Source organism: Ictalurus furcatus, chromosome 17, assembly GCF_023375685.1.
Source record: "Ictalurus furcatus strain D&B chromosome 17, Billie_1.0, whole genome shotgun sequence".
Taxonomy (NCBI): domain Eukaryota; kingdom Metazoa; phylum Chordata; class Actinopteri; order Siluriformes; family Ictaluridae; genus Ictalurus; species Ictalurus furcatus.
In genome coordinates, this window is record NC_071271.1 from 4223872 (window position 1) to 4250074 (window position 26203).

The following is a 26203-nucleotide window of genomic DNA, read 5'->3' on the forward strand; positions in this document are numbered from 1 at the left end:
GTATAGAACAAAGAAAAGACCAAAAAAAAAAAAAAAGGGTTGTCTATTTATTTATCTCTTCTTCTGTGTGTCCTATTACACGGTTTATTATACGGTTTAATAGCGTGTGTGTATGGGTTGAGACCTGGTACTCGTAGGTGTAATCGAACACCGCGTCCACCATGCGTACGGTGCAGCACTGCCGGTCTGTGTCCAGGTAGAAACGCAGCCGTTTCGTCCACGTCCAGTCGTCCGTGCTGCGAACCTGAACCTCCAGCAGCTCCCGCACCACCGACAGGTTGTGGATCACATCCAGGATCAGAGCTTTCAGCTTCGAGTGCAACACACTGGACTCTGAAAGCACACAAACTTTCAAAAGCGTTGAACTAGTAAACCGAACTCCTTTTGCTCGCTAGCTAGTAAACGTATTCCGCTACGAACGTTTACAGATCAAACACACACGCGCGCGCGCGCGCACCTGCAGACTCGACGCGAGAGTTTGTGTCGGTGTAGTGCTCCAGTTTAGCCGTCAGCTCCAGTTCCAGTTGGTGTAGGTTCTGCTCACAGATGGCGCTTTCTACATCCTCTGTAAACTGGATCTGTTCAGCCAGGCACAGGATCTGTTCTCACACACACACAGTTATATAATTTACTTCTTTTTTTTGTACCTCTTACTTGTATTATAAATGTATAATAATTTCTCAAATAATGTGTCTATAACATGTCATATAACTCATATTCTATGTCATTATTAAATATATCTTATATTATGTTATGTGACCATAAATTTATACATTATTATTATAATAATAGGTATATTTAATGATTGTTACAAGGGAATTAAAAAGTGCACCCCATGCTTTGATCGGAGTAATTCAGTGATAATATGATGTTATTTTATGACGGAATGATTGTAATAGATATTTATAATTATTATTAGAATATAACTGAATAGTTGTATTTCAGTGGAGATGTAAATGGTGTAACCTGCGAGGGGAAGCGGTTGGGGTCGACTCCACCTCCCTTCACTGCTTTCATGCACTCGCACAGCAGGAACTTCAACGTCTCCTTCATTTCTGAGGACAGTTCACTGAGCCACACCTAACACACACACACACACACACACACAAATATGACGTATGTGGTACGAGACGAATAAAACATCAATCACACCACCCTGTCGTTGATTATCTTCCTCTAACATCATCTCGAGTGTTTTACTCCACCTGTCTGTCTGTGTGTTTACCCGTTATCCTGAGTTCACCATAGAATAAAACCTCATTACACACCATGAGTGTGTGTGTGTGTGTCTGTGTGTGTGTGTGTGTCTGTGTGTGTGTTGAGAGAGAGACCTCCACATCATTAGAGATGGTGATTGTGTTCCTCAGAGGGACCGTCTCTCCTTCTAGTGACTTCATGGCCGTGATTCTGCTGCAGCTCGAGTCAAAGTCCACACTGTGGATTCCTACACACACACAGACATATATATATATATACACACACACACATATACACACACACACATACACAAATGCACCCAAACATTCCAGAGAAAACATCAAAACATAGGTATACACATGCACATGTATGTGTATTTGGGTGCATTTGGATGCGTGCGTGCGTGTGTGTGAGTGTGTGTGTGTGACCTGCAAACAGCTTCTTCAGGTGTGTCTGGATGACGGTGGGATTAGTCGCTTGGCCCAGTATCTCCAGCAGGTCGTCATCACCGATGAAATAGAAACGAGGAAACGCAGACCGTTTCTCCTGTGGAGGTCACACAGGGGTTAGAGGATGCGTCGGCCATTTTAAAGCTGTGTCCCAAACCGCACGCTCCTTTAAGGGTTCCTCGACATTGTTGGATAACTAGTCAGATTTAAAACTAAGCATTGTAATCTTACTAATTACAGAAGGCACCTAATGTCACCTCATTTTACAGGCTCAACAAACTGAGACAAGCGTATAGCTCTCTCTGTGTGTGTGTGTGTGTGTGTGTGTGTGTGTGTGTGTGTGTGTGTGTGTGAGAGAGAGAGAGAGATATAGCACCTCGAGGAAATCATTCAGGGACTTCTGACAGCGCTGTAGCTGATCCTGCATCGTGTTCAGAGAGTTCCTCATTCCCGCTCGTGTGGTTAGAGACGCCGCTCTGCTGTCTCTTTGCACGTCCCGCATTATGGCCCTAAACACACAAACACACACCTCCCTCTATCTCGTCTTCTCCGTACACACACACACAAACATGCGCATAAACACACACTGGTTCCTGACCTGAAGTCCTGGTCCACTCTCTGAAAGCGGGCCTGCTCTCGTGGCAACGCGCCACGCCCGAATATGGGCTCGAGGTAGAGCCACTTCCTCTGGATGCTGTTGAGGCTCTGCAGGAAGTCGTCGAGGTCTGCCAGACGCGTCTCCCACAGAGAGACCTTATCGTGGAAGCGCTGGTAATACGGCGAGTCCTTCAGAGACTGCAGCAGACACCGGTTATCTCCAACCTCCACACGGGAAAACACAAAAGCGTTACGCGACTCACAGAACATTTCACATCATCTCTCTCTCTCTCTCTCTCTCTCCTTTACCTGATTCATCACGTCTCTCCAGTCGCGGATGAGGCTGATGTGAGCACCGGTGCTGTTGGTGTACTCGGTGAGAGAGAAACTCGCTCCAGCAGCCCACAGCTCCACCTCACGCAGAGCCTCACGGATACTCACCTCAGCATGAGCACGGCTGTTCAGGTCCTACACACACACACACACACACACACACGTCTCTTGTTCTCTTTGCTTGTTACTATAATTAAATGGCTACTTTCTGTGTGTGTGTGTGTGTGTGTGTGTGTGTGTGTGTGTGTGTGTGTGTGTGTGTGTGTACCTTCAGCTCCAGGGCTTTATCTATGATGGTTTGTGAGAAGGTCAGCAGGTCTCTGAACAGGAGTCTCTCCAGCGTGGTTCCTTTGGGGAGGCCGAGCAGTCTGAACAGATCCAGCCAGTGATCCTGAGACAGGTGATCACCTCTCACATACTTCAGCACAGGAAGCAGAGCCTACACACACACAGTTTGGTCACAGGGAAGCTTCCAGTTTCAACTACTTTTCAGTAAAGCAATGAGTGACGTCAAGCTTTTTTTTTTTAACACCTTGTACTTGTCCACTTCTTTCTGCAGCATCACCGTCATGGTGTTGAGTTCCTCCTGCTTCCTCAGGCGCTCGTGCCACGTCAACACGAACTCCTCGAACTCGTGTGTCCTGCTCCTGTAGTGGAAATTAACAGCACACAATATAACGCACTGCTGCCATGTGACAGAAGTTGTTAATAACCTTTTAATGTCAAATATTATTCATGACCCAACTTATTATTAGTTTGTAGCTCAGGGAGATGAGTCTAAATCGTCACCAAAGATGGTGGAAATCTGGGAATGTGTGTACCTGAAGCTGATCCAGTCCTGCTGCGCACTGGTGTTCAATGTGTTTTGAAACTCCTCGTACAGGCTCCACATGTCTGAACACCGCTGCAGGTCGTGTAGTGTGTCCGATGCAAGAGACATGTCCGGAACGTCCAATCCAAAGTGCTCACAGTCCTCCCTACACACACACACACACACACACACACACACAAAGTAGCGTTACATACAGGTCCAGCTGGAGAACACAATTTCCCCAACATTGTGAAAATATCTGTTATAATGTTCTCAAGATCTAAACGCAATATTCACAAATCACAATAAAGAGTGTGTGATGGAGAGAGCGAGAGAGAGAGAGTGTGTGTGCATGTGTGTGTCATACAGCAGCTTTGTGCGCGTGTTCTCGAGCTCATTAAACTCCTCCCTCTTCTCTCTCAATCGCTCCACGCATCGCTGCAAGGCAACAGGGTCACATGACTCAATGACATCATCGGCGGGTCGGAGCTGATCCCAACGAGAGCGGAACTTCTGCAGCTCCTGTAAGTACACACTGACCCGGCCCGACACGCTGCTCTTCATCACCTCCACCTGAGACAGAGAGAGAGAGAGAGCACCCTAATAGTCAAATAGAGTTAAGGAGTCCTAAAATTCTAATATGTTCATTACAGTGTTGAAGTGGCTAAGAGTGTGTGTGTGTGTGTGTACCTGTTCTCTGATCATCAGCTGGTGACTCTCCATTATCAGCTCGAATTTGTCCCACTTTGCTCTGAGCGAGCTGATTGAGTCAACGCCTCCTCCTGCAACCGAGCGCAGAAGCCTGTTCTTCTCCTCCATCTGCTGGAACTGAGGCAGAACCTACACACAACGTTAAAGCAACATTACAGCAATGTTCCTCTCCTCCATCTTCTAGTACTAAGGCAGAACCTACAACCAGCGTTAAAGCAACATTACAGCTGTGTTCCCTCTTCCATCTTCTAGTACTAAGGCAGAACCTACACACAAAGTTACAGCAACGTTACAGCAATGTTCCTCTCCTCCATCTTCTAGTACTGAGGCAGAACCTACACACAACGTTACAGCAATGTTTCTCTCCTCCATCTTCTAGTACTGAGGCAGAACCTACACACAACGTTACAGCAACATTCCTCTCCTCCATCTTCTAGTACTGAGGCAGAACCTACACACAACGTTACAGCAATGTTCCTCTCCTCCATCTTCTAGTACTGAGGCAGAACCTACACACAAGGTTACAGCAATGTTCCTCTCCTCCATCTTCTAGTACTGAGGCAGAACCTACACACAAAGTTACAGCAACGTTACAGCAATGTTCCTCTCCTCCATCTTCTAGTACTGAGGCAGAACCTACACACAACGTTACAGCAATGTTCCTCTCCTCCATCTTCTAGTACTGAAGCAGAACCCACACACAAAGTTACAGCAACGTTACAGCTATGTTCCTCTCCTCCATCTTCTAGTACTGAGGCAGAACCCACACACAAAGTTACAGAAACGTTACAGCAATGTTCCTCTCCTCCGTCTTCTAGTACTGAGGCAGAACCCACATACAAAGTTACAGAAACGTTACAGCTATGTTCCTCTCCTCCATCTTCTAGTACTGAGGCAGAACCCACACACAAAGTTACAGAAACGTTACAGCAATGTTCCTCTCCTCCATCTTCTAGTACTGAGGCAGAACCCACATACAAAGTTACAGAAACGTTACAGCAATGTTCCTCTCCTCCATCTTCTAGTACTGAAGCAGAACCTACACACAACATTAAAGCAACATTACAGCAGTGTTCCCTCCTCCATCTTCTAGTACTGAGGCAGAACCCACACACTTTCACTTCCTTCGGGAGCCCGAGTGTGATTTTCCCTGGAAACCCTAAATACTTATGAAAGTACCTCAGGTTTCTGGGCCTGGAGTTGGCTGTGTTTGGAGTTGGCTTCTCCGATCTCCTCTATGCTCTCTGGTCGTGTAGATAACGTAGTCATCCCACTGCTAACAAACGAGTCTACGGCCTGTACGTGACCTGAACACAGAGATTTTTATTTGTTTTTATAGTTTACTGAGTCCAGAACTGTATATAAAGACATGCACGTTTTTTGTATTCATCCAGCAGGTGGAAGCATTGCACTGTCACGTCCTTCCTTCCAGAAGAAGCCTACTGTCTCAGATAAAAAGTGCACACACTTGCAGATTAACTGCATTTCCAGAAAGTGCAGGAAAGGAAGTTGTTAGGACTGGCTCTGCTAAACTGAGCGTATTACCCTGGATGGACTTCCTCAGAGCCGTCAGCATCGTGTCGAATAGCTTCTGGATCAAATCGTCAATCGCAGACTTCACTGGCTCACAGTTCACTGTGAAGCAGTCCACCTTCTCCACGCTGCACCCACACACGCACACAGAGAAAGAGTGATCATACTTCATAAAGTCAGTTACGGGAAATGGAAGGTGATGTTGTCTTACACAGTGTGTGTGTGTTTACCTGGGAAGACGTTCAACCTCCTTCCCTTTCGCTTTGAGGGCTCTGAAGTTTCTTTCCCAGTCCTGCACCGTGAGGAGGTGTTTCTCCACCAGAACCTCCATATCCACCTGTCCCAAGACCACCCACTCCTGTAAACACACACACACACAACTTTACAATTTATTACCAGAAACACCTTCCCTAAACACACTAGTGGTGCGACTCAAACCAAATACCACATCTAGATCATTACTGAGTACCAACACTAACCCTCCATCAGTAAATACTTTTGAGTGTACGGTCAGAGTTTAAGATTTGAGACGTGACTCATGACGACGGTCACGACGCCGCCGTCATGATAACCTTAACCGTGATGAAATGTCAAAGATTATGGTAGTGTGAAAGTGTGGTTTTGACGCCCGTCTGCTTCAGAAACCGATGCTTAGAGAGCGCACAGTGACATTTGAGTGTTCAGTTCACTAGAGCCGGGAGAGAAGTGGAAGTGTGTGTGTGTGCGTGTATTTTCGGTACAGAAAGTAAGAAACGGATATTTACACACTCAACCACAAGGGAGAAACTAAGAATCAGAGATGCTTTTGAAAATAGGAAAGAGGAAGGGAAAGGAATGAAACACACACACACACACGCACGCACAAAGGAAAGTACTGCCTGTTCTCTCACACACAGGACACACACACAGTCATATGGGAGCGCACCAGTATAGCCCCACTGAGTAGGGAAAGACCCAGCATTAAACACACACACAAACACCACCCTGTGTAAGAAACTATAGAGTGAGGGGGAAATAAGTATTCAGATATTTAACATCTTATTCTGTCCTTCCCTTTTACCAGTATACATCATTTAATGCATACACACACACACACACACCTGACCAGGTGCGCGTGTGTGTGCTCACCCTGTACTTGTCCTGTACTTGCTGGAGTCTGCTAAACAGCTGCTCGGCGTTGCTGTAGATGGTGATGAAGGCTCGGGAGTTGTTGTCAATCATGGCGGTGAATATAGACTCCGCGCCCTTGTCGCTCTCATACACTCCTCTGAACTGATTCGGGATGCTGATGAAGCGCTTCAACTCTCTGTAGTACCTCACACGCAGCTCCTCACACACAGGCCGGAACTGCACACGGCCCTGCCTGCATGCACGCACGCACACACACACACACACACACACACACCAGCCTCTAATACACGGCTCTACGGTAGCAATTTCTTTTAGGAGCACTTGTGATCCTAATTACAAAAATTTAGGAGCACGGTTGAAGTTTAGCTTGTTTTTTAGAGATGGTAATGTTAATGTGCCACAATATAACACACAAGTGGGCATGAGAAAACTTGAGCTGGTCAATTATGACAAAATTTAGGAACACAGTGTGAGCCATGACAAATTAATTTACCTTCTGATGAACTAAATGTAATATTTTCAGTTCATTTTACAGACTGTATGCAAAAAACAACCGTTAACCTGTTCCACCTTGTAAACAAATACAATAAACCTCAATGTTCAGTGTCTGAAGTCTGGTCCTCTTCAATACACTATTAGACATTTTCCACTGTCATGGTTCTGGGCTGGAGTCAGTTCTCAAACCGCTCTGTGTATATTGTGTATATATCTGAATAATCTCATATAGGATGTGATTGGGTGAGCTCATTTACCCGTCAGATGCAAAGCGCTTTAGTTTAATGGTGTTCATTAGGTATGCACCGATCAGGATTTTTACAGACGAAACCAATCCAGATACCAATCTTTTTTTGTGTAAGCTTTAATCAGGAGGTCCGTCATAACCAGTTAAATGTAAGCTCTCTGCTCATGGTCACTGTTAATTTAATAAAAATAAAAGCAATGAAAAATACTGTTGGTTAATTGATAAATAAACAAGCATAAATATACATTTTTAAATATTTTAAACAATAAAGAGTACTAATTAAAAGTAGATTAACACAGGCATGATCCATTATTAGGAAAAAGGCTAATAGCTTTCTAAGGAAATAGCGAACTAAGCTTATTTCAAATTGATATTAAGTGCAACCCACAGTAATTAAACACCATTTAATTTCTCATTTTATTTCTATTTTATGAGGTTATTATAATATCTATTTTTTTTATGTTAAATGATTTATTTACAACTAAGCACATTTTCTGTCTTTACATTTTAGTAGTTTTATGTTTGTTTGTTTGTTTATCAGTCTTTTTTTTTTTTGTTCCTTTTAGATCGGTTCCCCAGTACAGTGTTGCCATGTGTGATGATAATATTGAGTTATTTTGGGGGATTAAATCAAAAACATGGAAACTGGAGTTGACTTTTCTAGTCATAATATCTGGCAAACCGGAGTTTAAATGAAGTGAATGCGCTGTGTATTAGAGTGCTGAAGAGAGTGAAGGAGATCGGCAGCATACTGTATGTTTACAGACTGAACAGTTGCTACTCTTGATTATGATTGGTGAGGAATTATTTAATAAAGAAGTTTGAATTAAACCCACCTTGTAGCGTTAACATTATTATTAATTTACCGCTATCTCTACACGAGCAGGTCGCAGGTGCAGGTCATTTTGTGGGATCAATAAAAGATGGCGGTTTGAGAGAAGCAGATGATGTACAGAGTTACTCTCGTCATCATAATGGCTTCTCTGCAGTATTTACACACTTGTTCGGTTGACTGAGGAGATGAAAAGCAGTGTGAAAGTAACTGTTGCGTGGTGTGGATGCATTTTGGAGTTTTAGTTTTTATTCTGATTGTATTATACAACTCCCAACAGGTCACTCGCACCGGTGCTCCTAAATATTTTTTCACAGTCGCACAAAGAACTAGTGTTCATTCGCAAATGCGAGTGAAATGGTCGCACTGTAGAGCCCTGTAATACACAGTATCACGGCCAATTTTATTCTACACACACACAAACACAAAGATTCTCACTTAAAGACGAGATCTATGTGTATTTCTGGAAGGTTCTTGTTGAGCGCCTCCAGTCCGCACTGGTACTGAAACTCCAGAGCTTTATACAGCTGATGATTCCAGTGCTGTCTCCATGCATGCATATCGCTCACTCGCACACCCTGTAACACACACACACACAGCATGATTAGGATTTATTCACAGTACTGATATTACCAGGTCACGTCAGGTGACTATTGATGATGAGTCGTTATTACTGACTCGTGAGTTATGAATGATTATGGAGTGATTGTTTATGGGATTGATTATGGGCGAGTAGTGGCGAGTAATGACGTTTAAGGTTCATGCCTGGGACTCGATGGTAGCGAATCCAGCCCTGAGCTCCTGCAGTCCTTCCTTCCACCGCTGCTGCTGCCGCAGGAGATCTACACCCATCAACATAACCACCTATACACACACACACACACACACACTCATTAGTCACAACATGTATCAGGAACATTCTCCTGATAATTCTAACGGTACTACCAAAGCGAACCAAATAAAATGTCTTCTACGTTAAGGACGCTGTGTCAGTTCTGAGAATGAGGGAAGGTCTATTACACTGACAACAGATTTAAATACCTTGATGCTACGCTATATTCTTACCATGTCAGTGAAGTCAGTGTGCCACTTGCGGAGCTTCCTGTTCTGAGTGGAAAGCCTCTCTGCAGCAGTCTGAAGCTTGTTAATGTAAATCTCCAGCTCTTTTGGGTTCTCCCACGTTATCTGCAGTTTTCCTCCTCCATCCCGAGACGCTGCACGAGGACTCTGCTACAAATCGGCCAGGTAAGAACTTTAATGCTTCAACGTTAACAAGGATTGATTTACAAGGAACGACCAATTTATACTGTACTGCATTTTTGTATGATATGCTATATTATTATTATTACTATTACTAGTTGTAGTAGTAGTGTTAGTAAGAGTAGTGGCAGTAGTAATAATAGTAGTGGTAGTAGTAGAAGTGGCAGTGGTAGTGGTAGTACTAGTAGTGGTAGTAGTAGTAGTGGTGATAGTAATAGTAGTAGTAACAGTAGTAGTAGTAACACTAATAGTAGTGCTAGAAATAATAGTAGTAGTAACAGTAATAGTAGTAACAGTAGTGGTAGTAATATTAGTAGTAGTAATAGTAACAGTAATAGTAGTAGTAGTAATAGTAGTAACAGTAATAGTAGTAATAGTAGTGGTAGTAATAGTAGTAGTAGTAGTAACAGTGATAGTAGTAATAGTAGTAGTAGTAGTAACAGTAATAGTAGTAACAGTAATAGCAGTAATAGTAGTGCTAGTAATAGTAGTAGTAACAGTAATAGTAGTAATAGTAGTGGTAGTAATAGTAGTAATAGTAACAGTAATAGAAGTGGTAGTGATAGTAGTAGTAGTAGTAGTAACAGTGATAGTAGTAGTGGTAATAGTAGTAGTAGTAGTAGTAACAGTAATAGTAGTAACAGTAATTGTAGTGCTAGTAATAATAGCAGTAGTAACAGTAATAGTAGTAACAGTAATAGTAGTAATAGTAGTGCTAGTAATAGCAGTAGTAACAGTAATAGTAGTAACAGTAATAGTAGTAATAGTAGTGCTAGTAATAGTAGTAGTAACAGTAATAGTAGTAACAGTAATAGTAGTGCTAGTAATAATAGTAGTAGTAACAGTAATAGTAGTAGTAGTAATAGTAGTTGGGGTAATAGTAGTAGTAACAGTAATAGTAGTAGTAGTAGTAACAGTAGTGCTAGTAATAATAGTAGTAACAGTAATAGTAGTAGTAGTAATAGTAACAGTAATAGTGGTAGTGGTGGTATTACCTTAATAACCTGCTCAAAGGCAAGAGCGTAATTCAACATCATTGGTTTCTGGGACGGAATCATCTGTTGGTCTATGGTGTTGTAGAAATGAGCCACCTGTTGCGCGCACACACACACACGCACACACACACACACACACAGTGATATTCCAAACTGTCAATAAAGTGAATGTTCTGTGTCCTGTGCTGATGTAATATAGTCCATCACTATGAGCAGCTGTGGGTATTTATTACACACTAAACACTAAAAACATGTTGAAGGCTGTGTGTGTGGGTGTGTGTGTGTGTGTGTGTGTGTGTGTGTGTGCATACCTGTTTCAATACTAGAGCCTGTCTGTGGAATCGCTCAGCGATGGTGGCAGCCTGTTGGATCTTGGCTGGAACGGTGAAGCCGAGAGCAGACAGCTGTCTCACCTCCTTCACTAAACTCACCAAGCGCTCCGAGTACTGGACCTTCAGCTTTCCGTCCACATGATCCAGCTCCATTACCCGGTTACTGGCCTGCAAACTGCGCACACACACACACTGTTATCTACATCACGTAAATATCATACCCCTTCACAACGTGAACATGGCTGTACGCAAGCGTCTAAAGACACAGCTAAAGTACTCACAAGAAGAAAAAAATACATTAATTGCTTACCTGATGTATTTGTAGGTCAGGAATTATTTTATGAACTTACAAAAAAATGCAGACTGTAATAATCAATATAGTTTGTGGGTAGGCATGTTTTTATATCTTAGTGAGGACTCTACAAGGATAGCAATATCTGACAATTTGTGTGTGTGTGTACCTGATTCCTGATTTAGGGTCTGATAGTCCAGAGATTAAGTCTCTTGTCCAGTCATCAAACTGCTCCTGTTCGTACGACCTCAGCTGCTCAAGAACCTCATCGGAGAACTGCACAAATGCACGGAATCCTGGCAGGTCTGATAACAGCACCTCTGCCATCTTTATAGAGTCTTCCACCTGAACACACACACACACACACTTTGTGAAAATCTTCCACTACTAAATGGAGTAGGTCACATAATACAAATAAATAATTAAATAAAGGGCTGAGGCTAATATAAATACTCAATAAGCACTGAAGGGCATTGTGGTAGCGAGGGCATGGCCAAGCATCGACTACGAGAAGGAGGGAGGAGTCACAGAGGAGGAGTGGGTAACGTGCGTGAGAACATTAATGTACACCCAGTGTGCTTTTGCAGAAAGTGTGAGTGCAAGAATCTCTGACACAATCCTCTTGAGAGCGCGCGGTGTGTGTGTGTGTGTGTGTGTGTGTGCTTTACCTTCATGAGCAGCTGTCTGACCCAAACTATGTTGTTCACCACCTCAGGAAGGTTCCTGCCTGTCAAAGGGCCGGTTTTCTCCCCTGGAACACCGTGGCATCGGCCATCGAAATCAGCACGAAGCCCTGCGACATAACAACGAGGGCGTGTCACATGATAAATACAGGGGGTCTCAAACAGTTAAGTAGGGCGAGCTGGATAAGATTAGATTTTTTTTTTTCCATCTCTCGTTGGCCCGCCCCCATTTCCACCCAGGTACACAAAGCTCCGCCCATCACATCACATTCAGCAGCTTGAAAGCCATTTTACACAAACTATAAACCTACTACTAGGACACTGGGTTAATAATACTATTTCTATGCTGTGTGTGTGTGTATACCTCTGCAGTAGTCGAGTAGTCGTGTAAGCAGGGTCTCTCTCTCTGGCTGGAGCTCCTTGCTCACTGTTGGACGTTTGATGAGCGCTCTGTGCTTCTGGAACACCAGCAGCAACTGAAAACACAACACACACACACACTTCTGATTCTACCATTGTGGGATATTTCCATTGACTTGTGTGTTACTGTCTTGTGTGTTACTGTTGTCTTCAACCATGTCACACCCCTCTTCATCTCCCTCCACTGGCTTCCTGTAGCCGCCCACATCAAATTAAAGGCCTGGATGCTCACGTACAAGACCTTGAGTGGAACAGCACACTCCTACCTCAACTCTCTCCTGAAGGCTTATGTTCCCTCACGCAATCTGCGATCGAATAACGACCGACGCTGAGTAGTACCTACTCAGCTTGGCCCAAGGTCCCTTTCCAGAACCTTCACACTAACTGTCCCTCAGTGGTGGAATGAACTTCCAACCTCAATCCAGATCGCAGAATCTGTCAATATCTTCAAAAAACAGCTAAAGACCCACCTTTCCCGTGAGCATTTAAATAACCCATAAAAGACCAACCCCACATTATCCTTAAAAAAAAACAAAAACAAACAAACAAAAAAACAACCTTACTCTGGCTCTTACACCTCTACTCTGCGCACTTTGCTTCTTCTGGAACGCACTTAAAGATCTTGTATGGTAGCACTACTTGTATTGTTCTCTGCTTGATATATCGCTTTACTTGTATTTCCTCATTTGTAAGTCGCTTTGGATAAAAGCGTCCGCTAAATGAATAAATGTACATGTAAAATGTAATGTACTGTAGCTTGCATCACTTGCATTTCCCTCTGAATATACAATCTACAGTGTGTGTGTGTGTGTGGGTGTGTGTACCTGCTGTGGACTGTCTTGCACATCTCTGATGAAAGTCTTCAGTCGTCCTGCTACTTCCTGTTCAGCCGGGGCGATCAATCTGTCGAACTGAGACACGGCGGCTCTCCATAAAGGCTACACACACACACACCCACACACTCAGTCTGACATGTACACAGGACTGCCATACACTTCTTAGTCCTTGTCAATCATTGTGTGTTCATATATTTGTGCACATTACTCTGTGTGTGTGTGTGTACCTCAGTGTATGGGTTGTACAGTACAGGGTTGAGACCAGTAAAAGGCTCGAACACTTTGGAGGCAGAAATCTGTTGCTGCTGTGCTCCAAACACCATCCGCTGGAGCTTCTCTTGCACCGTACGCACCTGCAGCACCTACACACACACACACACATTTTTGAAAAAGAAAGACGCTAATAAAAAGTATGTGTAGGAATATTGATATCCATGATTGTCAGCTCTGGTGTCCCACCTCCTGCAGCCGGCATGTGAGGTCGTGCAGGCCGAGTGGGCGGTGCGTCTCTCCGCTCCATGGGTGGAGCGAGTAGCGTTTCCACACCTGGCTGCTCAGGTGTTCGCATACCTCCGCCCATTGCTCGCACACGGCCACGCCCATTTTGAGACTCTCTCTCACGCTGGAGTATGGCTCCTCCCACAGACGCAGCGCACACAGCTTCTTCTGCACAAGCCGAGCCAGAGAGAAGCCTGCGCACACACGCATACTCAAAGACGTTCATCCACAACAACACCTGCTGAGATACACTCTCACACACATGGACCCAGATACACAAACGTACAAACCTGTCACGTCCATGAGTCTACGCATGCGTGTTTCGGAGTAGGGTGCGTGTTCATTCTGCTTCCACACGTCATCCAGCACGTCTCGAGTGTGTTCTATCAGCTCTAATGCCTCTGTCAGACTCGCACTGTCCAGAGTACTGTAGTCCTGCACGCGCACACGCACACTGTTATTAGTGTTAATGTCCATCGATGCTTAATACAATCATGCGTTTGTTCTAATACATTAGCGTTTCTATAGTAACAGCTCATGCACAGGGACTTGACGGTGAGAAAGTGTGTGTATGTGTACCTTTTCTATGGGTTTGAACAGCTGAGAAAAGTTTATAGCTCGCTCTCTTGCACTGCTCCTCTCTGCTGTGCGACTCACTTCAGCCCAATACTGAAACTCATCACATGGAGTCACCAGCCCTACACACACACACACACACACACAATGTCAGCAACAGACATGGGCCGCAAACCTCAAAGAGCCATTTCTCACACACTCACCAAGAACATCTTCCTCTGAAAGTGTCTTTTTCCCAGAATTCTTTGGATGTGTGTGTCGAAGCACGGAGCCCAAACCGGCCTCCAGCTCGCTGAGCAAAGACTGCAGCCGAGGATCAAAGGCATGACTCCATTTCTCATCCTGCACACGCTCAGACACAGACACACACACACACACACACACAGTTCGTTATTCATCATATTTTTTCCATGGAACGATGTACAAGCTAATTTGTGTCTGATTCCTGAAAACATTGTACGACCACAACAAAACAGGCGGTACTTTGAGCAAACCCACCTTTATTTACATATCATATGCATACAACACGCCGCTTTCCCTCAAATCTAATTTACATAAAACCCAACTCTAAGTTATACCGGTGTTGCAATTAAAAACAAATTAAAGCTACAGCAGCCCTAGTAAATGTTCAGGTGATGGGGTTATGGATTTGTGTGTGTGTGGGTGTGTGTACCTGATGTAGTGCAGGATTAAACACTGTCCTAATGGACTGATACAGGGTGCTGATGGGAGACTCCAACATGGAGGAAACTAACACCATGCTGCTGACGTTCTCCTCCGTAATCACACACGGACGCAGCTTAAAGAACACCAGCACTCGCTTCTCACACTGCCCGCTGTCCATCTGTACACACACACACACAGAGTTGGTATGGACTGCTGAATGAATCTATATTGACCGACAATATTTCATTCTATCTGTTCTATTACTGTCTATCCATCTCCATATCTCAATCAGTCTGTCTCTCTGCCTGTCTGTCTTTCAGTCTGTCTATCTATCTGACAAAAAAAATCAGTCCATCTATATCTGTCTGTCTAGCTCTCTATCTGTCTGTCGGTCTATCCATCTATATCTGTCTGTCTAGCTCTCTATCTATGTGTCTGCCTGTCCATCCATATCTGTCTGTCTATCCATTTATGTCTGTCACTAACTATCTGTCTGTGTCTATCTCTCTAACTATCTGTCTATCTACACCCAACTACATATCAGTCTATCTATTTATCAATCTATCTATTCCCAATTATATATACACAAATCTGTCTGCCTATCTATCTATATCTGTCTGTCTATCTCTCTATTTGTCTGTCTGTCTATCTATCCATCTAAGCCCAACTATATCTGTCTATCTGACTATCTATCTATCTATCTATCTGCCAATAAATCAGTCAATCTGTCAATCTCGCTGCCTGTGCATTTGTCCATCTGTATTTCTGGATGCGTCTATCTAGTCTATCTGATTATCTTTCTATATATGTGTCTATCTCCTACTTCTCCCTCCCCTCCTCTTCTCTCCTCATGTCTGTAAAGTGCTCCACCATCTCCCTCACCTTGTTGGAGAAGGTGAGCTCGTCTCCATCCGTACTTGCAGCTAACAGGAACTCGTTCGCGTCATCCAGGAAGTTGTTGATCTGTGTGCAGGTGGCAAGTGTAGGTGAGGTCTTCATACTGAAATAATTTCCCACTGTGGTGAGGAGGAACAGCTTCCGGGGGTCATCCACCATCGGCGCCATGGTTCTGACACACACATACATACACATAAGCATTTTATATATGTATAAGCTGGTTATAAATTAATATATGAGGTTTCATAACAACATAATCTGATAACCTTTGATGATTTTTCTTCTACAGTAAACTTATGTTTTCGCTTTTTAAACAGAAATTGCTTGCATGAGGAGAAAAAAAACTATTCTTTTATCTAGTTAGCAGTACAACAGCCATATATATATATTTTTTTTTTTACAAGTTTCCTCAGTTTTTCTTCTCGGCTTTTAATCCACATCCTCTCAAATGCTGCTACATAAATCCGGCTAGTTTTCCTAAAGAGTTAGCTTAGCCACACTGAGACATGCTAGCATAAAAAATACAGTTATTCACAGATTTTTTTTTTCTCCTTACCGCCGCCTCACTGAATAAACCTTCTGTCTGTTTAAATATTTTCATAAAACATATAAATAAAAGGAGTGTTAAAGGTTGTCGAAAATCATTCCAGTTTAGTCGACATTCTGCTCGCAGCCTGAAGGATTGTTTAAGCGCGAGCGGCCAAGCTGACGAGGTTGCCACAACGACGGCGTATCATGCCTTACGTAAAGCCGAACGTGAATACCGTTACGTCATTACGTACGTAAGGTGGCAGGCCAAGCTTCCGTAGTTGCCATAGATATTTTCCGTCTTCCAAAGCTAACGCCGCGAACTGTTCCTGAAGTTAAAATAATAATAATTATTAATAATCACTATTATCAAAGTTATATTTATTATTATTATTAGGCATCTGCTAGCCGGCTAACTCGTGTTATTGAAATACCTCTCCTAATCAGCCGTGGGCCCAATATTACCTACAGTTTTGTCGCTTAGGCCAGGGACACACTAGACGATTTTTTAAAAATATCTTAACTGGTTTTAAATCCATTGGAGAGCACAGACATAAGGACAGTTTCAACTGATAAATTTTAACATTATAATCCTCCAAACACGCACACACTAGAACATTCGGCCAGAGCGCGAGACCACACACCTGTCTATTGTAGTAACGATTTCACAGAAACTCGCGTTTTACCAAACATGACTTCAGAAAACAATATCACTCTCACTTCATTTTGTTTATTAGCCGCTTATCAGCCTCCTCATTCACACAGCAGAAAGTTTAAACAAATTTATTATTATTACTATTATTATTCTTTATCCGCCCCGACCCCTAGACGGAGATGAAACCCGTTATGCTAACGAGCGCTTCCTTTTATACACCCACTGACAGCGGTAAACCAATCACAACAGACTGGGATGTCTGACCAATCAGAGCAGAGTATGCTCTCTGAAAGGCGGAGTTTAGAATGAATCCTTTAGAATCTTTTACACCAGATTTATCAGCACAAAGAGTTCAATCTTTGTCTCATTGGACCAGAGAATATTTTCTCTCACACTCTCAGGGTCTTATAAGCATCTGTGAGATGCCTTGCACACACGAGCGGATCTAACCGCTCTAATTCTGTGATGTTTGTTCTTCTGGCAGGTTCTCCTATTTTAGTGGAGGACTTCTGAAGTCACCCCCCCCCCCCCCCCCCCCCCCAAAATAAGTAAGGCAGAAACTGGAGTCAGGACAAAGCAGATTTATATTTCATTCTGGTTTTATTCTGTATTCCTGTTTCTTAACAGCTTCGTGGATGTCTGTTTATTATTATTATTATTATTATTATTATTATTATTATTATTATTAGCTTTATTTGGGAACGTGTGTGTGTGTGTGTGTGTGTGTGTGTGTGTGTGTGTGTGTGTGTGGCCTGAGAACAGCTTTAATGGCGTCTCTGTTAATGTTAATGTGGAAAAATACCTTACAGGCATAACAACCTAAGAACAGCTGCAGCACTGCATTAACTCATCTGTGTGTGTGTGTGTGTGTGTGTGTGTGTGTGTGTGTGTGTGGTGGTCGTCAGGAAGGGATGCTGTAATTCCCAGTATAATGGAAGCCCTACTTATTAATGTGGAAATGCTGAACATCGGTGGAGAATTTGTGTGTGTGTGTGTGTGTGTGTGTGTGTGTGTGTGTGTTTTCAGCATGCAGCTGCAGAGCGGATGACCTCGGTCCTGACACAGGAATTAAGCTGCAATGCCTCGCTTGGCAGACGTAAAACAGACACACACACACACGCACACGCACACACACACATTCCAGAGAGCTTAGTGTGCAGAGAGTCAGAAGTAGTATTTTCTACAGCAGCAGAAATGTTTCGACTTCTGGACAAAGGGTCTCAGAAACACACACACACATGCAGTCATAGAGCTTTTTACCCAAACACAGCTGATTATTTTATGTTCACTCACTACACCACTTGTTGGCGCTGTAACACTATAAAACTACAGAACAACTTTTTTTGGGGGGCCCAAAAGGTTTGAATTTAGACTGAACACCCTTGAATTTAAGGAAAGCTCCATCATGAAACACATTTAATATGTTTATATGGAAATATTTGTGATGCATCTAGCATCTCTGATGCTAATCTATTGCTTGGTGCTGTATTTTGTGAGCTCATGGCGGTTGTGTGTCACTCAGGTGTGCAGTTACGGTCCAAAAATCTCAAATGTAATCCGTTTTCCAGCGCTGTTCGACATCAAATGATAAGAACTCCAACATAGAAGTAGAAGCATTGTTGATGCAAATGTTGGATATAAAGACCCAGAATGCAATGCGGCTAAACTACGCTGAGTTCCAGCACAGAGCCGGCTCGGTATAGTTATCGATCTGCGAGAGACGGCGGTGATATTAGCATGAAAAGTCGAAGTTTTGGAAGCTGATCTGTTAGAGGAGAGCGTACAGACGAGGAGGTGAGAGAGCAGGACTGACTGAAGGACTAAAGCGCTGCTGCATCGCTCGGTTTAAGTAGCGCTGAAGCAAGGAAGAATCCCACCGGATGTAGGGAACGGAACCGAAAATCCAGCAACATGGCGATGAAACTCAAGATTAAAATGAATCCCTAACTGAAATCAAGATCAGTGAAGTGTAACGCAACAGGATTAACATTCATCTGAGTTTAAAACTAAAACGGAACAAGGATGAAATGGTGGATTAATGTAATCCGGATTATTTTTGAAAGAACATTTTAAAGGTGCAACTGAATTAAGACATAAACTTTGACTTTTAATCCAGATTAAAGTTTAATCCTGAGTCGTGGCTCTGGTCTTTATCGGTTCAGCCCTGAGAAAACACACACACACACACACACACACACACACAGAGTCATTAGCAACATAGCTCAAAGCCATGAATTTAATCCCTATCCACCCCCTCCACCCCCTTTTATTTGTGCATGATAGGTATGTGTGTGTGTGTGTGTGTGTGTGTGTGTGTGTGTGTGTGTGTGTGTGTGTGTGAGAGAGAGAGAGAGAGAGAGAGAGAGAGAGAGAGAAGGAGAGAGAGGGAGAGAGAGAGAGAGAGAGATGGATCTGTTTACTGTTTTTAAGGAAAGGAAGTGAGATCAGACTTTGTGGGCCCACATTAAGTGGTACAAAACTGGACTACACACACACACACACACACACACACACACACACACACACACACACACACTTCATCATGTTATATCATCCTCCCTTTTTTCTGTCATCACTCCCTCCATGTTATCCATCACTCTGCTGCTGCTCTCCCTCTGTGTGTTTACATTAAACAGTGCTATGAAGATGGGGCATCTCACACACACGCACACACACACCCACACACACACACACACACACACGCACGCACACACACACACACACACACACACACACACACACACACACACACACACACACACACCTTAAGTGAATCAGGTGGGCTTTAGCATGCCTTCTGGAAGGAAAGGTCATATCTTAAGCACTTCTATTAATACGCACAAAACACACGTTACACACCCAGAGGTGGGCATCAGATGAGTGTGTGTCCTTCACATACTTTAGCGTGCAAACACACACACACACACACACACACACACACACACACACACACAGAAACTGATGGTGTAATTTTTCACACTAAAGTAAGTGAAGGACACTCACTTAAGGTGCGTGTGTGTATGTGTGTATGCATGTGTGTGTGTGTGTGTGTGTGTGTGTGTGTGCAGTTACTCCTAGAATGTTGAAGTTGTTTTTAGCCTTTTTTCATAGACTAATTTTTCTAGTTAGTATTTAGCTTTTTGGCTTTAGCTCCTTTCACTTTAACCCTTATGACCCTTTAGGGCCTTTCACTTTAACCCTTATGACCCTTTAGGGCCTTTCACTTTAACCTTTAGTGCCCTTATCTTGAGCCCTTAGCTTTTGGGGCCCTTCACTTTAGCTGTTATCCTTTAGAGCCATTCATGTTAACCTTTAGCTCCATTCACTTTAGCCCTTAGTCTTTATCATGTGTTGTTGGTTGTGTAGTTGTGTAACAGATCTAGAAGTGTGTGTTTCAGTGGTTGTGTTGATGTGTGTTGTTGATTGTGTAGTTGTGTAACAGATCTAGAAGTGTGTGTCTCAGTGGTTGGTTGTGTTGATGTGTTGTTGGTTGTGTAGTTGTATAACAAAACTAGACGTGTGTGTTTCAGTGGTTGTGTTGTGTTGATGTGTGTTGTTGGTTGTGTAGTTGTGTAACAGATCTGGAACTGTGTGTCTCAGTGGTTGGTTGTGTTGATGTGTGTTGTTGGTTGTGTAGTTGTGTAACAGATCTGGAACTGTGTGTCTCAGTGGTTGGTTGTGTTGATGTGTTGTTGGTTGTGTAGTTGTGTAACAGATCTAGAAGTGTGTGTCTCAGTGGTTGGTTGTGTTGATGTGTTGTTGGTTGTGTAGTTGTGTAACAGCTCTAGAAGTGTGTGTCTCAGTGGTTGGTTGTGTTGATGTGTGTTGTTGGTTGTGTAGTTGTGTAACAGCTCTAGAAGTGTGTGTCTCAGAGGTTGGTTGTGTTGATGTGTGTTGTTGGTTATGTAGTTGTGTAACAGCTCTAGAAGTGTGTGTTTCAGTGATTGGTTGTGTTGATTTGTGTTGTTGGTTGTGTAGTTGTGTAAGTGCTTGTCGCAGCCAAGCATCTTGAATTTCTGTCTCTGTTTTGGCTCTCTGTTGCTCCCGGCAACCCAGTCATGGCCAAGCAGCTGTCCTAGCACCTTCAGGAGAAAAAACACACTCATATTCCCGCTCTCTCTCTCTTTCTCACACACACACACACACACACACACACACACACACACACTTCTTAATGTGCGGCTCCTTTGCTCCCACTGCAACACGAAACCTTTACACAGGGCTGAGACGGTGCCTGCAGCTAAATATACACAAAATACTGCTGAGGAGTCTCACACACACACACACACACACACACACACACACACACACACACTCACACACACACGAGAGCAGGTGTGAGGGGAGGGAAGAGAATTAGTGTGCTCCATTTAACCTAAATAGCGAATCTTGCATTGCAAGGCGATTAGTGTGTGTGTGGGGGGGGGGGGGATAAAACGACAGCCACCTGAAGCAGGGAGAAGGTCATGATGGAAAAGTGATCAGAGTGTGATGTGCTTTGATCTTCAGAGAGAGAGAGAAGGAGCGCAAGGGATAAAAAGATGGAAACAAACAGAGACAGTCAGAGAGTGAGAGAGAGACAGTTGGAGAGAGAGACAGAGAGAGACAGTCCGAGAGAGACACAGAGAGAGACAGTCCGAGAGTGAGACAGAGAGAGACAGTCAGAGAGAGAGACAGAGAGAGACAGTCGGAGAGTGAGACAGAGAGAGACAGTCCGAGAGAGAGACAGAGAGACAGTAGGAGAGATAGACAGAGAGACAGTAGGAGAGAGAGACAGAGAGACAGTAGGAGAGAGAGACAGTCAAAGAGAGAGACAGTCAGAGAGAGAGACAGAGAGACAGTCAGAGAGAGACAGTCAGACAGTCAAAGAGAGAGACAGTCAAAGAGAGAGAGACAGATAGAGACAGTCAGAGAGACAGTCAGATAGAGACAGTCAGAGAGAGAGAGACAGAGAGAGACAGTCAGAGAGACAGACACAGTAAGATGACGGAGGACAGTTTGCGCCAGTTGCACGGTTACAAGTAGCAGAGTTGTCTAGCAGCAGCAGCAGCTCTGATCACTCAGAGCCATTGTCTTGTTAAGTGTGTATCACTGACTGTACACTTCACTGTATTGAGGAACAGGAGGGTCTTTTCATTTTCAGCTCAAATGCACTAGGTAGAAAACGACGTCATTCCGAGCTCCACCTTTCCCCGTATGAGGCAGGTGGAGTTCACCTTCCCACAGCTGGGCTGAAACCGGAGAACCTGGAGGAGTCACAGGAACCTGTTCTTAAATATGCTAATGAATTGACCAATAACTGCTAGATGAAAGAAAGAAATACGGGAGAAAGGACGAAGAGAAAAAGAAAGACTGTGAGAATTAAATACGTTGGCAATCAAAGAAAGAAAAATCAACAATAAGGAAAGAAAGAAAGAAAGAGTGTACATTGTAGAGAACTGCATTACTGTGCAATGTAAATGGTTCATTTTTGCAAACCACATAAAGTAGCTGGCTTAACACAGGAGAAAGACAACACTACAGATAACACTACTGTCTAAGAGCATGTGATTACACACACACACACACACACACACACACCTACAGATGTGTTGTTTTACAGGGATGTCATGTTTAGACACTAAATCAGAGTGTGAAATCAGCAGGGCATTATAAACTGCAGGAAATCCTCTCTCCCTCTCTCACACTCACACACACACATATATTCACACACACATATACATATACACAAACACACACACACACACATGTTTACAGAGAAAGAAACATTAGCAGAAAGACAGACTCCCATAAATTAGCCACTTGTTAGAAGAGGGGCAGTGAAGCTATGTGTGCATGTTTGTGTGAGTGTGTGTGTGTGTGTGTGTGTGTGTGTGTCAGGCTGATTTGTTCTGTGTGTTGCGGTCAACTGGAAATTGGCTCCAGATGTCTCTTAGTGTGTGTGTGTGTGTGTGTGTGTGTGTGTATGTGGGTGTGTATGTGTGTGTGTGTGTGTGTGTGTGTGTGTGTGTGTGTGTTGATTGACGCACAGTCCTGCAGAGCATTAAGATGAGGAAAGAGATAGCAGCGTGGAAAAAAAAATTATTGAAATGTTTCAACTTGTTTTCAGAGAGAGGGACCAAGAGCGAGAGACAGACGGAGAGAGAGACAGAGAGAGAGAGAGAGAGACAGACGGGGAGAGAGAGAGAGAGACAGACGGGGAGAGAGACAGAGAGAGGGATCAAGAGCGAGAGACAGACGGAGAGAGAGACAGAGAGAGAGAGACAGACGGGGAGAGAGACGGACAGAGGGGAAAGAGGTAGTGAGGGACGGAAATTTGTGAAGATGTTGCTGAGTGATTTTTTAGTGCAATCCGAAAAAAATGTCATGAAGTCACAAGCACAGTGCAGGATATCCGCTGAAGCTCATCCAAGCTAGCTGCCTGCTTTCCCAATGATGTTGGGCTAGCACTATAGTACTTTACAGCTTAGCCTACTGTACTATTGTCATTTTAGATGATCTCCACCACTTACCACCGTTCTGCTTCCTCTTTTCCTCTTCTCCTTGTTTTCTCATGTAAATGCTCTTCATTCTGAAAACCGAGACAATTTCAAGTCCCACATGTTCGCGAGATCGGACCCCCTTTACTCGGGTTCCTGGTATAGCATTGTACATTACCCGTCGGAGCTTGCCACTTTTGCATTTGTCATTTTCATGGATATAGGGTGCGTCTCAATTCGCTCCCTAGCTCCCTAGGTCATGATTCAGTATGTGGTGTACACGAGTTGGGGCACTGCTAAGGACCCTGGCGGTCACTACACATTGGGACATCGATGGCTCAATTTCCGGCAACTTCATGACTACGTAGTCGCGTTGTAAAACGTCACCGATATCTTTCTGACATTATGCGTCATGTAAATTTCTTAGCTTAATCACGTGCGTTTCTGTCACGGGACTTCAAGCAGGATCGTAGGCTAGCTGGTGGATTTTTTAAAATCATTACACACTTAAAGTCAGCAGACTCAAACAAACCGTATATAGAAAGTGAAAAATCGCACACGTAAGCAAACATTTGAGAGCTACGACAACGATAACAAGCTACTTCCGTTCATAGACGCGGTTGTCTGAGAGTTAGTCCGCCATTTTGTTTTGAGCTGAGAGGTTTTGCAGTAAATGAACCGGCTTTTGCGGTGCATTGTGGGATTTTTTTCAGGTCAGTGCTCTGACTACTGAACTAGGGGGCTGATTGAGATGTACCCTTAGTGTTGGCCTTCAGAAGGCTCCCTCAAAACTCTGGGACTCAAGCTAGTGCCTTCCTTACCTGCGAGTGTTCCCTCTAGCCTGGCTCTACTCCATGTTAGAGAAGGCTTTTCCTGGAACATGGATGCCACAGAAGAGACTATGGACATGACTCAAGGAGAAGTCACTCATACAATAACAGCGGTAACAACAACAGCAATTGTAGGTTACAACCGTAAACAAGATCCACCACCATGGGGGAGCTTAAATCTTTCAGTACCTCAGTCACATACACATTCTTCCATATTCAGGGTCACAGTGTATCCGGAGCCCAGCCCAGGAACACTGGGTGCCTGGCAGGAATGCACACATGCACATACACATTCACACGCTAATCTAGGGAGTCACCAATCCACCTACTGGTATTTCTTAGGAAGTGGGAGGAAACCAAACCAAAGGAAACCCACACAGATACGAGGAGAATATGTAAGACTCTATGCCGACAGTAATTGGAGCAAACTGAGTGCTTTGAAGCAGCAACTCTACCCTGCACTATGCATGCCACCCCCATATACATGATTACACGTATCTATGTCACTGTTTCAGGTCAATTTTCTGTTGTTTTTAGACTTCCCTGGATGGAAAAACATAATCCAGATGATTCCAGGACTTGCAGGGAGATTATAGTCTGGTCCCGCAAGTTACCTCCGGCTGTGGTGTGACTACACCTATATAGAAAGCCTTGCCATTAAAGTGGAGCTAGAAGACCCTTTGGAGTATTGCAACCTGGAAAATGTATTTCGTAAGAAATGAACCACCAAACATGGCCTTTACAGACCCTGGGATTGTGCCATTGACTTTTTGCCAGGGCATACGCCACCTCATTCTGAAATTTACCCCTCTCTGTCAACAAACTATGCAGCTATGGAAAAAGACATCATGCCCCAAGGCAGGGGTTCATTCGGCATTCTTTGTCTCCAGCATGACCAGGCCTCTGCTTCATGATGGGAAAAATGATGGAGGACTGCACTGATTATTGAGGACTCAATATAATGACTGTGAAATTTCATCAACCCATGCCTCTGGTGCATGACACATCAGAGCAACTGCATATTAAACCATGATAGAATTGAGAATTACATAAAATCTCATTTGCAACTGGGAAGAAGATGAATCTCCTCTGAAGTGGCCTCAGAGGAGTGGCCTAAAGTACATTGAAGGGGCACTAGGATTTTTTTTTAATAGAGTTTATAGAGTGTACATATATATAGATATATAGAAATATTATTTCCTGGTTTACATGTCTGGTGTAGGACATACAGTAAGTTATGGGATGACCATGTTGGCAAGACCGTTCAACAGACAGTTCATACTGCATGGTCAAGGTGGATGCCTAAGTGGTAGAAGTCAGGGCCTTCTTCTTTTACATGGAATGGAATTATGCTGTTTGCAAAGGTAACACTGGTCCTCTTTACTGTGTCACCTCTAATACATATAGAGGATCCAATGTCTCACTTCTCGCCAAGCTGGATTGGCCATGGTCTTTACCCATTTTAATGTGACTATTTACAGCTGCCAAGGTCCTAAGAACATGAATGCTAATGCACTCTCTCTCTCTCTCTCTCGTATTTATAACCCTGAGCACAAGAACCCCAAACCAGACACGATCCATCTGCCAACTTGGTCTCACGCATCCTGGAACATCTATCAGCAGCTGGTGACTATCTATCAGGCCACATGAGAAAGTATCTTCCAGAGGCCATTCAGGGTAAACATACCACATCCTAGAATTACACATCCTCAGCATTTACTAACCTCCCAGCCATCATTCAGAGGTCCTGTAATGTTTGCACCCAAGTTATGATCACCTGCTTGCCACAACCCCAGCGTCTTAGCTGCTACCTCAATGGCCCTGCTCAATTTTGTCATAAGTCTCAAACAATCAAATGGTAATATCAAGATATTGGCGGTGGTGGTTGATTGATCATGCTGATCAGGCTAACTGTCATAC

The 26203-nt window shown here is 43.7% G+C and overlaps 2 protein-coding genes across 14 annotated transcripts in view; one reads left to right on the forward strand and one right to left on the reverse strand.

The window, feature by feature from the left end:
* The window catches only part of LOC128621001 (cytoplasmic dynein 2 heavy chain 1), an 83568-nt gene extending 66430 nt beyond the window's left edge, over positions 1-17138 (reverse strand). For 11 of the 13 annotated variants that reach the window (XR_008388211.1, XR_008388212.1, XR_008388207.1 and 8 more), the window contains exons 1-34: positions 17040-17138; positions 15777-15963; positions 14902-15072; positions 14432-14570; positions 14232-14350; positions 13943-14087; positions 13614-13846; positions 13382-13516; positions 13143-13256; positions 12263-12374; positions 11884-12008; positions 11385-11560; positions 10903-11098; positions 10592-10687; positions 9402-9566; positions 9102-9200; positions 8775-8914; positions 6760-6994; positions 5862-5989; positions 5644-5759; positions 5278-5405; positions 4078-4227; positions 3755-3960; positions 3398-3553; positions 3109-3223; positions 2845-3015; positions 2553-2711; positions 2245-2468; positions 2023-2155; positions 1626-1743; positions 1332-1444; positions 967-1080; positions 458-599; positions 125-333 (exon numbers count right to left, since the gene is read on the reverse strand). Coding sequence is in view for 2 of the 13 variants with exons in the window: in XM_053646433.1 (XP_053502408.1) it covers positions 125-333; positions 458-599; positions 967-1080; positions 1332-1444; positions 1626-1743; positions 2023-2155; positions 2245-2468; positions 2553-2711; positions 2845-3015; positions 3109-3223; positions 3398-3553; positions 3755-3960; positions 4078-4227; positions 5278-5405; positions 5644-5759; positions 5862-5989; positions 6760-6994; positions 8775-8914; positions 9102-9200; positions 9402-9566; positions 10592-10687; positions 10903-11098; positions 11385-11560; positions 11884-12008; positions 12263-12374; positions 13143-13256; positions 13382-13516; positions 13614-13846; positions 13943-14087; positions 14232-14350; positions 14432-14570; positions 14902-15072; positions 15777-15963; positions 17040-17044 (4974 nt within the window). In the remaining 11 variants the exon portion in view is untranslated. Of the gene's footprint in view, positions 1-124; positions 334-457; positions 600-966; positions 1081-1331; positions 1445-1625; positions 1744-2022; positions 2156-2244; positions 2469-2552; positions 2712-2844; positions 3016-3108; positions 3224-3397; positions 3554-3754; positions 3961-4077; positions 4228-5277; positions 5406-5643; positions 5760-5861; positions 5990-6759; positions 6995-8774; positions 8915-9101; positions 9201-9401; positions 9567-10591; positions 10688-10902; positions 11099-11384; positions 11561-11883; positions 12009-12262; positions 12375-13142; positions 13257-13381; positions 13517-13613; positions 13847-13942; positions 14088-14231; positions 14351-14431; positions 14571-14901; positions 15073-15776; positions 15964-16347; positions 16618-16963 lie in introns of those variants that run through there. The other 2 variants (XR_008388215.1, XR_008388214.1) reach the window with 2 other exon arrangements.
* An 8454-nt stretch (positions 17139-25592) lies between these two features.
* LOC128621875 (zinc transporter ZIP10-like) overlaps positions 25593-26203 on the forward strand; it is a 3545-nt gene continuing 2934 nt past the window's right edge. The window contains exon 1 of the mRNA XM_053647898.1: positions 25593-25960. The gene's annotated coding sequence lies outside the window, so the exon portion shown is untranslated. The remainder of the gene's footprint in view (positions 25961-26203) is intronic.